General features: G+C 37.0%; 1 protein-coding gene across 5 annotated transcripts in view; it reads right to left on the minus strand.

Moving 5' to 3' along the window:
• Positions 1–14,585, minus strand: part of LOC139690950 (proton-coupled zinc antiporter SLC30A5-like) — a 56,095-nt gene that overhangs the window by 35,386 nt on the left and 6,124 nt on the right. For 3 of the 5 annotated variants that reach the window (XM_071588622.1, XM_071588632.1, XM_071588613.1), the window contains exon 3: positions 3,747–3,964. In XM_071588622.1, the coding sequence (XP_071444723.1) occupies positions 3,747–3,964 (218 nt within the window). Of the gene's footprint in view, positions 1–3,746; positions 3,965–5,732; positions 8,968–14,585 lie in introns of those variants that run through there. The other 2 variants (XM_071588640.1, XM_071588606.1) reach the window with 2 other exon arrangements.

Consider the following 14,585-nt stretch of genomic DNA (forward strand, 5'->3'; position numbering starts at 1 on the left):
ATTAAAAAATGAACACAGTAATTTCAATTTCAGTTAAGAAGAAAATGACTCACCTGGATTAGACAGCAGATAACATTATTTAGTTCCATTTTTCACACACCCATTGGATTTACATGGATATGAAAACACAAGGACTAATTGAAATTAGCAGCAGGAGACAATGTCATAAATAATCTAATATATACATGCCTTCCAAACCAACATGTGTTCCTACCTCATCATCTCTCAATATTTCATCCTTTAATTTTCCTAGCTTTATTCAAAAACTTCCTCCTTCTGCTAACCATATGAAAAAAATACTGAGGTAATTGTTTTCTTTTCTCTCTATCCAGGTTAACTTCCTTACTACTGTCATTCTACTCCCTCAAAAAAGAGGTTTCAGATCTGTATAATACTATGCATACATTTGAAAACTCTACAGATATTTTATATATCTTTGATTGAAATAGGTCCAGCGAGAGATTTCTTCATCAAGTATGTTCCTTGGCTGAGGTGATTCTCGTCATGATGTAACTAAAATTACATGCATTTCTTCCCAAAATACTGCCCAATTTTTGAACTATTCTAACTGCTACAACTTATACTCTTCTATTTTAATATCGCAGCCTTCCTATTTCAAGAAAATTTCATTAATTTGGTCATCATGAATTATCTACACCCATAATTTTTCACACTGATCATGTAATGCAAGGAGAAATTATTTTGGACCCTTAGCTAACCGGCTAGCTAAATTTCTATCATTCACAAATGTAATGGAGTCAATAATTTCCTAGCCTTTCATTGATACCTTGTGCACATTTTACAATTTCATTGTTCAGAATCACTGAAATAATGAGCAAGACTCCCTTTTACCTCCCATCCTCTAACCATCCATTTTACAGATTCTTTATGTTTTACAGTTTTGCAATCTGATTCATATGGAGGTATCACATTAATTCCCTAGCCCTCCAGTATATTCCTTTCTGCAATAATTTCATTATCTTTGACTGGTCTGCTTTATCATACGTACTGAAATTCATAAAGAAAACAAAAACATCTGGAGTTCCAAATTCACTTCCATTAATGCACTCATTATTGCGATGGCATAATATATTTACATCCAAATTAACCAAGAGAAATTTTTATGCAGCTAAGGAACTTGAAAATGTGTCTCTTTTGATGATGTTAAATTATTTACAACCGTTTTATCTTTGAAATTACTTGAAACAGCCACTGATTATACTAAGGAATAAGACTGCAGCAGTCTAGTTTCAAGTGATGTTAAATTTGCTATTTATGGCTTTGGCTCGGAAGCAATTGCCATTTGAAAATTATAACTTTTCAAAAGGACACATACTACTCCATTTGGTCAATTATGGAATAATGTTTTTAGAGTTTACAATACCCTTAAGAGGGAACAATTACGAATTTTTCATTTGAGTGACTTTCACCAATGCTGTGACCCCTTTAGAGTCTTGCCACTGCTGGAGACCAAAATACTTGGCCTTTCAGGTTTAAATCATTTGCTTGACAAATATAATTTTCCTATTACAATATATATATTTATACTTAAAACCCATTACTGAATGCAATGACCAAAAATTAACATGAATTAGATGTTTAGCCTATAAGCTTAAATGACAAGCAATGCCAATGACTGACGTACCACCTTGTTGGTGTATATTTCCGGTTAAGCTCCATATGCTTAGATTAATTAGAGTTGATACGCCACTGTATGATCATTTAACAATGGAGAAGATATTTAACACAAAAAAGTTTGAATAAACAAAAAAATGTGGGGTTTATACTTCAATCATAATGTGTGATACAGATATATTGACCAAGCAGAAAAATTAGGCCAAGAATAAATAAACATTAAATGTTCTCATAAATGTGGTGTCCTCTAATTTTGCAAAGTAATTTTAGATTATAAAATTATTATCATATTTTTGGAATGCTAATAACAAGTTGACCTTTTTGAAAATGTTTGAAATTATCAATTATTCAAAAGACTATTGTTGAATGACCATGTCTTCTCACTCATTACCCATGACTATTTCTTCCCTTATCAGCGTTGGAATATTGATAATGATACCAACCTTCAGAAAACATGATTATCATTGGGTGAAAAATTACCAAGTGACTCCATTCATTTTTAAACATCTACACTATTTCTTGAAACCATATTTGTATTTTTAGATTAAGTAGCCACTCATTTTACAGATTCCCATTCCTGAATTTTTCTCCAAGTACATGCTGTCCTTTTTCTTGATTTTTCTCTGGAATGTTTGAAATTAGACAACTTTTTGATCAAACTGCCACTGGTCCGCCTAAATCGTTTTGGTTTTTACCAGGGCTTGCAGATGTGGTACCCTCTGGATGACATAAGAATTTTACAACTAGTAAACATGGTCACCAGAAATTCCCACTTTACCTTTAATATGCCTGATTCTCACATCCAGCTCCAAATTTGCTCAAAATATTCAGCCTTTTGCCTATTTTTCCCAAATTTTTAAAGAAGTTCTCAGAATAAACATTAACTAGATGTGACCAATCCAGACTTTTACCAGGCTGAGTGGTGACCCTGATAGTTCTTCCATGTGCCATTTACACTTGTGCTTAATTTCTTTCAATTAAATTTACAAATTTTCTGCTTGTATTGATGTAGGCTTCTTTCTTCCAATCATAAAAAATCTTTTACCTCATTGAACACCGCATTCACTCTTTGTCTCACATTCTATTACACTCTTCCAACATGTTCTCTTTGTACCACAGAGTTTGAGCCATTAAATGCATGGCCTGTTAAAAACATATCAGACCTAAAATTCTCTTGCAAACAGTTGTGATGCTAGCGCCACTGTGCACGGTGGGAGGAGACAGCTTCATGTGCATGCTTAGAATGTTTTTCCCGCCTCAAGTGAGCCAATTGCTGCAAAGAGGTACTGTCATACATGTTCATTGCTTTTTGATTTTTTTCAAGATAAGTGAACAAGTTGAGCACAGGACATGCTGGACACAATAAAAACTGATTCTTAGTTTCTGAAAACCGTGATAACTGGGGATGAGTCATGGGTGTATGAGCACAACCCGGAAACAAAAACATTCATTGCAGTGGAAGCATCCAGAATCTCTTGAGAGAAATCAAAAAGCGATGAACATATACAGCAGCACCTCACTTGGTGGCTAGCAGGCAGAGAAAAAATTCAAGTACGCACATTTAGCTGTCTCCTTCCACTGTGCACAGTGGTACTATCATCATTTCTGTGCATGGGGAAAATTAAAGTTGGATAATTTTTCGACAGACCTTGTATACCTTTCTAGACCAACTATTTAACTATTCACATATTATATTAGGCTATAAGTGCCAAATGACTGATTATTTGTTTATTCACATCTATTTTCCAAGAGGGTGTTTAAATCAAGGTAAAAGGTGAGGGTAGAGAATTGAACAATCAAGTATTAACTCTTAGGCAGAAAATATGATATCCCTCACACATTTAGGCGTAAAAAGGACTATCATAGCGGGCAAGCTTCAGTTTGGCATGAATTACTTCTCAATAAATTTCTATCAAAGCTATAGAATAGGGTCATATTATTTTTTTGATGACAGTGGTTAGTAGTAATGCCAAATCTAACAAAAACATTGTATTCAACCAAAATAGACAAAAGAAGAAAATTTAAGATGTATTTTCCAATTGCAACTATTGAAATTATCACATATTAATATAAAAATAAGAATAATGTAAGTAATGGTACTGGCAACTTACCTGAAAATAAAGAACCAATCAGAGTTATGGCTACAAAGTCATACTGTTCATATACTAAAATAGTCCTGAAAGGACCGCAGAGGGTCAAGCCACCGGCCCAAAGAATTGAAAGAAAGGCTCTAAATGAAGCATATTGTGCCACCTGAAACCAGTGGGACTCAGTCAACTTTTTACCAGATGTAAAAGGCTTCTGAATAAGGACAAATACTGCTCCTGACCTGAAACAAACATGATACTAATTGATATTGAAAATGTTCATAGAAAATAGTAATACTTATGAATTCTGAGGAAAGCAATGATACAACACCAGCCTTTAACAGGTGGGCTACCATAAGACAAAAGGAAAGGACTTGTTTCCAATTTCAATCATATTTGGTAAAATCTTAATTGGTTTTAAATATTTGCATAAAGTCTTTGATAATATATGAATAGCCAGAATTTTTATAGTTGCATTTTCAGGGAAAAATTTGATACACAGTCGGACAATGCTAATCCGTTACATATTCCCATTCCATATGCAACTCGCAAAATTTAATTTGCAAGAATGATGGTAAAGACAAATGAATACCTTTACCCAGGGACATATTAAGCCAAATAAAAGTGCATATGAGGTATTAAATAAAATGTAAAATTTTTATGCTCTAAACCCAAAAATATCTAGCAAGAAATATGAAAACCTTTATGATATTATACAGGGTTCGTCCGGAAAATAAGTGTACTGATTTTTTCCCGCCGCTCCAGGCGCGCCCAGCACCGCTCTGACGGGCTGCGATTGGAGGGGGGTATGTTGGCAAGCGACGCTGAAAAAGGCAGTCGGCTCTGAGCTGTGGTGTAGTGAGGAGCTCTGTTAGCGCGAACCTCCACGCTCGACCCACATCACCGAACGCGATGCCGAAGCAGCGTTATTCCATCAAATTTGCGGTAAAGCTTGGGAAATCGTCTACCGAAACTGTCGGTATGATTAACCAGGCTTACGGGGAGTCAGCCATGTCCAGAAACATGATCTTTCGGTGGCACAAGATGTTCGTGGAGGGCAGAGAAGAGGTCGACGACGAACCACGGCCTGGACGCCCATCAACGACACTCACCGACGAAAATGTGCGAAAAGTTCGCGATGTACTGTACTCTCATCGTCGTCTTAGTGTTCGGATGATAGCAGAGCAGTGAAATGTGCCAAAAACAATAGTGCACGAGTCGCTAGCGTCCGGCCAGCGATCAAAAACATCTGGCGGCTGCATCACGACAATGCGCCGTCTCACACCGCGCTTGTCGTGTCGGACTTCTTGGCCAAGCACGGCGTGGCAACGCTGCCCCACCCGCCCTACAGCCCGGACTTGGCACCACCGGACTTCTTTCTGTTCCCGAAGATAAAGAGGAGTTTGAAAGGAACGCGATACGGGACTTTGGACGCCGTCAAAGAGGCCGTGACGACGTGTCTTCGAGAGGTTCCCGATGATGCCTTCGCGGGAGCGTTCCAGGAATGGGAACGCCGCTGGAACAAGTGTATCGACTCCCAAGGGTCCTATTTTGAGGAATATTAGCTTAAGATATGTAAAAGTGTAATAAATTTTTTCTCCTGAGCTCAGTACACTTATTTTCCGGACGAACCCTGTACACTTTCTTTATGATGCATAAAGAGTTCATTCAAATTTATCAATCAACATTGCAAGGGGGCATTCTGCTTCAATCTCAATGATAAGGAAGAATAAGATTTGTGAGCTATCACTCTAATGAGCAATATACCATCAGTCAGTGATCATCAGAAAATTGTGACAGACATAAAAAATGGATCATTCCATGGAATGCTGTGAGTTATCAATGAGCTTGTGATGATAGCTTAGAACATAAAAATATTGAATAATTAATTATATAAACCCACACACACCTCATTGTATAGTTCTAATGAAACCAATTTATTACCTACATTTGAAAAGGATAGGTGTTTGAGATGGATAGAACTTCTAGGATTAGATAAGAACTCTAAAATACATTCCTAAATTGTAAATTTAATAATGTCAACGTATAATTATCTGGAAATTCACAAATAATGACATTTTAAATACAATTCAGTAAATCTGAAGAAAAAAATACGACAAAACTGGCAACATGAATTCAATCAAATTTTTCTTTTGAAATGCACATTCCACAAATACATTCAACACATACTGATAAAAAGGAAGTATTGCAACTGAAACATGCATGAAAATCACTTTCCCCCATGTAAAAGCACAGCTTCAACAAAATAACAGTTGAGGCTATTATTTTCATCTGCCCCTTCATTATGAGAGTTTATTTCTCACAGTCACTCATTAAGTCTTCCCAAAGAGGGATACTTGTATTTACATAAGTCTTTGTATCAAGAAAGTGAAACATATATTAATATTTTTATACTGGATCTTCAACTATGCAATGTAATAAGCCATGTATTTACAATTAACTTCAATGGCCAATTAATGTATCTATTTAAATATATATATATTTATATATTCATCCTATTAACAGTACTTCATGAAGAACACAAAATTATCATTTTGTTTGTAATGCATTCTAACATGCAATGCAACAATAACCACCAAAATCAACCTAAAACTGTGTATGTAGTCTTCATTTTTACAAAATTGACAATGCCATGGGCATTACAATCGCACACGCACATGCATACATATATATTTATGTGTGTGTATATATACATACACATATATATATATGAAAAATAAACGCCTCTTGCAGGAAGTGATCAACTTAACTCAGCCAAAACAATATAGAACTTTATTGAAACGAACAGTATTTTTAGGTTGATGATTTGGAGAACTTATTATTGAAACAAACATTTCAAGTGTCTTTAGATGCCACTCCAGTGGAACCTGGTGCTTCACCAAGTCCTGGTCTTTGACTGTCATCTTTTGCAGCATCAAGTAAGGCCTCTATAAGAGATTGTACAGCTTGATTTGCATCACCAGAAGGGCGCCTCCCAATTAACCCACTCTCCTCTTCTCCCTTCAGGACAATACTAATAACTTTTGGAGGAGAGCCTTTCTCCTCCAGGGATTGCTCATCAAACTTTTGAACGACACTTTCCGCCACTTGATTGCTCTTGGCCCTGTTCTCTGTTTCACTCGCATCTACTTCCTCTCCACTAACTCTGACCTCAACAATGCTGCTTTCATTTGACATCTCTTGCACTTCTATTGTAGCCCCCTTTGCTTCTGAGGTAGATAAGTCTCCTTCATGTTCATAGTCTCGGGTATCTATAACAACTGGTTGCTGACAATCTGAGTCACCATCCAATTCAGCAACTCCAGATGTATACACATGGATGAGATTTTCATTTCTGCCTTCATCCTCAACAACATCCTCACCACTTGTCACAATATGGTGATGAGGAGTAGATTGTGTGTCCTCAATGCAGCCACCACCCTCTTCATCAAATCTAATTACAACTGCCTCTATTCCACCATGCTCCTGGTCTTGTATCACATACTCACTTGTTCCCTTTTCCTCCCCATTATTCATTCCCGTGGCACGGGTGGTCATTTGCATCAAGTCAGCCATGCTGACAACACGGCGGATAAGAGATCCTTTCTGAGGATTGGATGATGCCAATTCTCCAACATTAAGTTTCACTATGTGCTGTTGATTGTGCTTCTGATTGCCCTTATTGGTGATCATGGTCACTCCCTTGAGTTTCCTACCCTTCTCAATTTCTCCTGTCACATACTCTTCTTCATCCATCTCCTCGGGGTCATGCATTGCATAACTTGAAACTCTAATGTTACTGACAGCAGTGGCTTGCTCTTCCTCCTCATTATCATGGCCCAATGGATCATCAACATCTCCCTCATCTTCACCAATAATGACACCTATGCGACCCTGAGCAAGCTGATTCCTACTGCTCTCCATGCCCTGTTCATCATCTTCCTCAACCCCTTCATCACTAACCAGTCCAGTCACATCCAACTGCACTGGATGTATGAACCTCACATGGTTCTCCCAATACTCACGTTTGCCAAATTTAAACCCACAGACTTCACAGACATAAAAAAGCTTTTTGTCATGATTCATCAGGTGCCATCTAAGGTTCTTTTTGTCCCCAAAGGCCCTTTGGCAACGGCAACATTTAAATGGCTTCTGCTTGTGATGCACAATACGCACATGCCTCTCTACATCCCCCTTGCGTGTAAACCTTGCCTCACACACTTCACAGCCAAATGGCTTGATACCAGTATGTGTGCGCAAGTGTTGTCGAAATGAAGATGGCTTGAGGAGCTTATGACACTCATTGCACTCAATTTTATCTTCTGGATGTAGCTGACTAAGCCTGGCAATTGTGGCATGGCTAATCTTTGGCCTCTTGTACTTTCTCCGTGCCCGTGGGATGGGTGATGATTTCACAATCATTTCCTCAATATCTGGATCCTCACCCTCCTCCAGTTCTGCTTCATCATCAAGGTGACTACTAGGTGTTAACTTTACAATCATCTCATCAGTTTCTGATGCAGCTTGAATGATGACACTTTCTTCCACAACATCCTGTGGTTGATTTTCCTTCTCGCCATCCCTTTCGTGATCTTCTGTAACAGTTACAGACATAGGAACCACTTCTTCCACCAACATGTGTTCCTCCCTAATTTCCCTTTCAATTTTCACATTCACTGGCTCAAACTTTACACGAGATATTTCATCTACCAATGAGTCCTTTTCACATTCTTCTCTTTCATCTGGCTCCATACATTCAACAACAACTGTTTCAACAATAGTTTCAGCAGAAAATGTTTCCTCAGTTTCTGCCTCTTCACTTTGTATGATGTGTTTAGTTTTTGGGATCTTCTTCATCTTCATTGCCTCAGCTTTAACTGGTGATGGGTAAATGTGTGCTGGGGACTGGATAGCTATTACACCCTCTTCTAAAGGCCGTTTCCTCGGCCTTCCTCTGGGCTTTCTAGGAGATAGCATTTCCTCATTCCTTGGCTTCTCTCTCTGGTATGATGGTGATATGTCTTTTGACATCACTCCTATATCTTCATTATACTTAGAATCACGTTGCTTTACTGGTTTGGATGGTGTTGGGCTTGGTAGTGGAACATTCATTTTGGAAAAATAATACTCAAAATCATCATCCAGCTTTTTCTTTGCTGCTTTTTTTCGAAGCCCATAACCACCACTAGATCGTTTCTGCCTGGAACTCATGGCTGGGTCCTCAAATTTCAATTTGTTTCAGAACCTACAAGTAAAGAAAGAGAGTTGATTCAATACCCAGAAATCTATGCTTAGGTAATTTTCACAAGGTATATGATAACAAAAAGCTTTGTCTACTTTAACCAAATGTTAGAAATTATATTCTTGTTAAAAAATAAGGAACAATATTTGTATTAATATAATTAAATTACCAGTCTTAACATTTTTTTAATAATTAGGTTTAGTTGCAAGTTATTTAAATGTTTCCAGCATAACTACAAATCTTGAACATAGAAACTAAAAAATGAATATTAAATTGAAAATGGGGCAATTTAAAGAATTAACTCAAGCAAACTGATAGCTAAATATCATTTATCTTGGTATCACAGCACATATTTGCATTTAATTCCTCCACGATTATTCACAAAGCAGCATTTGGGTATTTCAAGGGTCTTTTTAATTAAAGAATTCCCAACTTTTAAAAGATACATAATTATACTGAAATCTGAGCATCAATGCATGTCTCTTCATATAAACCTACTTAAGAAATGTATTGGCCTATACTAATGTAAGATGCTTTATTGGCAGTCTTTATTACCTTGATTATACCATATTCAAGTGAATGAAACTGATGCACCATAAACTCTCAATTATCTGTGCCACTCTCTTCCCAGCACCTCAAAATTTTAATAAAATTACAATCATACAGATAATTAAATGCTTCGAAACTTCAATATAATGTTTTAAAAAAAAACAAGTTTAATACACCTGGCCTTTCTTAAAAGTTTTTAATTTCACAAAATCAAAAGTTGTTGATAGAATTAATGTTTTAATTTAAATATTTTTCCACTATCCATACATTTGCCACTATCACTTCCCTCACATTCATTAGCCCTGAGAATTCCATACTCTCTTTTAAGGTGCACTGAGATTCCATAGCTTTACCATGCAACAAATAAGCCATTAGTTACTTTTACTGCATTATTTTAATTGGTATCTGTGATGAATATGAATTCGTAACAGCAATTCTTTTTTAAAATTTGTTCTTTGCCAGTCATTAGTTTTATCCTGGCTATGAAATTTGTTTGGCTTTCCAAGGAAAATATGTTGCACAACTGACTTTATGATAATTGTGTTCTAGTAAACCTTTAATTCATTCCTTAACATAGTTTATTGCAAATCTATCAACTAGCAATGATTTAAGCATCTAGCTAAGTTAATCCCAATTAGCATCTGAAAATGATTTGAGGATCCAGAAACAATCAAGTAAGTCAAAAACTTGACCAAAGACACTGCTCCCTGGTCACACCATGGGGTTCCAGTTAGAGGTTGAGACTCACATAGGGCCTTAAGCTTTTCGGCATGTTATTGATTTGATAGAAATCTGAGAACCATTTTAATGAATCACAACTGAATACATAAATTGAAGCTTTATAATCACTATTAACATTATTATATTAGCAGCTGCCTAATACGTTAGGGTAGGATTTTGGTGACCCAGGCACTACACACTGCTGAACTTCTAAGTCCTGACTAAGACAGCTAAAATATCCTTAAAACTACATACTAAATCTAACAATAATACAGTCTTATACTGTTACTTCCCTTAATTCTAAGGGGATTCAGATGGTGTGGAGGCTAACATACTGGCTTCCCACCCAGAGGGCCTGGGTTTGAATCCCAGAGGCAGCAGATATTTTTCAGTGGTATCCCAATCCTTTCTTGAGGAGCTTTGTGGAGGAAACTTTGACTGAGTACACCGTCCATCAGATGGGACATTAAGCTGTGGACCTCTTGGCGCCTTTCATTAAGAGTAAGCTAATGCTGATACCAGGTACCTCTCTACCCTTCATCCTTTCCTGTCCATCCCTTGCGGTGCAAACGACCTCAGCTGTTGGTCATCTCCCCTATAACTACTACTACCTTAATTCCAACCACAATGCCTGCTCTTTTCCTCCCTCTACCTCTCCTTCCCAAGACTTTCCCTTCTATTACAGTCTCCAGCAACTGATCATCTCTCATTACTGACCTCCTGCATCCTGGCTTCTTTGAATTTTTTTCAACATTGTCTCTTCTTCTATCATGCCCTATTCCTTGTTTTCCACTCTGTCCTCATTTTTTTTTATTTTTCCACCCCCAGATCTCAAGAGCCTCCAAATCTACACTTATAGTCTTGTTTCATTGACAAAATTTTCTAGGCCATACAAAACATGCTTCATTTTAAAGCTTTGAATAATATTTTCTTGAACATCTTTATTTAATGAAGAATTCTGCATTCTCGGGTTTCACTGTGTTGTTGTTTAATGCTGACAACAGTTTCTTCATTTTGTTCATCTTCAACCTCAAGACACTGACTGCAACTTTGGCAAAACTGTTGTCAGCATTAAACAACGACGCGGTGAAACCCAAGAATGCAGAATCCTTCAAACCACCGCCACAAAAAGCTACGCAGCCATCTTTATTTAATACTATCACTCCATATGTTTTGAGAACACTTCCTTACCTAGAGCAAATTGTCATTCTACTACCCTGATCATCTTTATCCAAAACATAGCCCAAATAGGTGAATTGCTGCTCCTGCTCTAATTTATACCCTCCAATTAGAATGCTTAACTTAATCTTCCTACTTCTTGAGAACCTAATTATTTTAGTTTTCTTATGATTGATACTCACTCCATGACTATCATTCTCATTCTGCACTGCACTAAGTAATGATTGCAAGTCTCAGCTGAAGTCTCACTAAATCTTGATCACACACAAATGTAAATGATTTCAAGAGTTTCACTCCTACTTACACACCCTAGACTTCCCATACCTTGCTCCACAATTTCTCAGCAAACATATTGACAAAAAGAGGCAATAATGGTCAATCAGTCTTACCTAACCTGCCTAACAGTGACCATTCCTAGAGGTCTCAGGTTCAGCTCCCACCTAGGTGGGTTTACCTCCAGCTAGGGCTTGGGTGTTTGTAATTTTCTTCAATTTCATAATATTGCTTAGGGGTTACATTGGAGAAGAGTCTATTTAGTCTCAACCTCACCCGATTAAAGGCATTAAATAACTTCATACCGGTGCAATATGAGACAAGCAGGTTCTAAATAAGTTGTCTATTTCTCCAGTCTACTCCTACCTTCGGCAAAATGTTCATTAATTATGCCCAGTTTACTCCGTCAAAATTCTTCTCATAATCCACAAAGCATTTCAATATGCCTGATGATACTATTATTTTTCTTCACACTAGTGATCTATCTCATAACTGCTATGGCATAGTGTGTACTCTTCCCTTTCAGAATCCAAATTGATCTTCACCTAAGTAATTACTTGCCAACTTTTGTTGGAGACTGAGTACTACCTATGCCACATGTGAAATCAAATTTATAGTGCTAAAGTCCTCTCATACTTTCTTTTCCCTTTTTTGGTATGAGTATCAATACTGATCTAACATTGTCTTCTGGCCAAAGACTTTCATCATAAATATCACAAATGAAATTCGGAATAAATGAAGAGGGATTTTAGCCTCAAGCTACAGTGAATATAGCCTAAAATTTATGAGATGACGTATTCTTTCCAAAATTTGCACATAATACTTTGGCAGGGTCTAGACTAGATTATGGTCTTATTTGTTAAGAAAGAACACGCAAGAAATCCTTAAACACTGCTGTAATTAGGAACAGTACTAAGTTTATTCATTATAAGCATGCCTATAAATTATTTTATTCATAAGGAGGTGATAAAACAGTAGGTTTTGATAGTGATCATGTTTACAATTTACACGGAAATTATAATTTTCTGCTTCCCAAACCTAGCCTTACATTGTACACGAGATCCTTTTTCTTTTTAAAAATGGTGAAGTACCCTTGCTCATAACAATATTGATATTTATTCTAGAACGCTCATCATAGTTTAGTTTAACAATGTATGTTGAGCACTATGCTAAATCATGAATCTAAATTGATGCATGCCAATTAATCAATTGTACATGCTGTATGCTGGATTATTAACATTTGATAATTAATGTTGGAATGGTGCTCTCAATTTTGGAGTTTGAGGACATGAGGTAGAATTTCATATGCTCAATTAAGATGAAATAAAAAAAGATTCTTATTACATATGAAGGTGCCACAATTTTATGCACATACTTGGGTTATATTGCTATATATTTCATGTATGAAGTTATTTCCAGTAGCCATGCATTGAATTTTTGGACAGCAGCCTCCATACAGGTTGGAGACTGTTGAGGCTGCCTAAAGCTTCAAATAATAATACTTTAAATGGTATCTACATTTCTGGAGTAAAATTACGAGGGTCATCCGGAAAGTAGTACCCGTTCGTGAAATAAAGACACAAAAGTAAATATTAACAAACATAAAAAATTTTATTTGAAAGAGGATACTTTAAACTACTTCTCAACATAATCTCCAAGCAAATTAAGGCATTTGTCATAACGTGTGACAAGTTTCTGTATTCCTGCAGCATAGTCCTTCGCCGCCAGCTCATTGAGATACGCGAGGGACCCATCTTGCACAAATTTTTGCATAATGCAGATGGTGTTTAACAATTTCATGAACAATTGTTCGTGAAACATTGGGAAAATGCTCACAGATGTCATCAATTGTGACGCGCCGATCGTTCCTCACGAATTCGTCAACTGAGCTCACCAGTTGGTCTGTAATGACAGACGGTCTCCCCGAACGCTCATCGTCGTGTGTGTTCCCCCTCCCCATGTTGAAGTTGCGACACCACCGCCGAACAGACGACTCGTCCATTACATTGTCTCCCTACACCTCCTTTAATTGGCGATGAATATCACATGGGCGAACGTTTCTTGCATTGAGGAATTTAATCACTGCCCTCACTTCACAACTGGCGGCGTTCTCAATTTTTTTAAACATTGTAAACAATCACAGAAACAGCACAGGCAATGCTAGCGTCACGCAACTTGGCTCAGAGAAGGCAGACAAGCCACTGAAGCTATCTGACCTCGTCCAGCGGCTACTCGCGTCGTCAACACTTCATGCGGCACGAACGGGTACTACTTTCCGGATGACCCTCGTATATTGATATATTATGTTAAATATCCCCAAAATCTTGTTTGATGTCTTTTCTATCATACAATCATGATAGAAAATAAAGGACCTGGTCCTAAGGTACCACGATTGGCATCATATTTCCCTTTCAGCATCAAAATTCACCTTATAGTTACTCAATTAGTTATTTCAATATTGTCAGGATCCTTTCTGGGTTGAGTACATTAAGTTATAGGAATATTTTTCCAATAACTCTTTAACATAGGAATGGATTTTCCTTTCTAAACTCCAGACAGTCTTCATCATCCTTAACAGAATGCCTCTATCTGTGAACTCTCCATACCCTTGCACTGATCTTTCTACCATGTTTCGTTCACTCTATTAGTTTATTGCATATAAACATAGCTTGGTGAAAATAAGTGACATAGCTGAGAAAGTGACAAAAATACCTTCTTTCCAGTGCCATTTGAATGTACAAGCAAGTTAAAAATTGACAAGTGGAATGCATGACTGACAATATTTTTGAAAGAAATTCTTATGGCAATGCTATGAGAATATGAGCCAAGGTATAAATTCAAATTTGCAGCATAAATGATGAAATTATAAATAAGGATGGTGCATATTCTCTTTAGAATTG

This window comes from Hetaerina americana, unplaced genomic scaffold, assembly GCF_022747635.1.
Source record: "Hetaerina americana unplaced genomic scaffold, ioHetAmer1.1.p SCAF_1, whole genome shotgun sequence".
Taxonomy (NCBI): domain Eukaryota; kingdom Metazoa; phylum Arthropoda; class Insecta; order Odonata; family Calopterygidae; genus Hetaerina; species Hetaerina americana.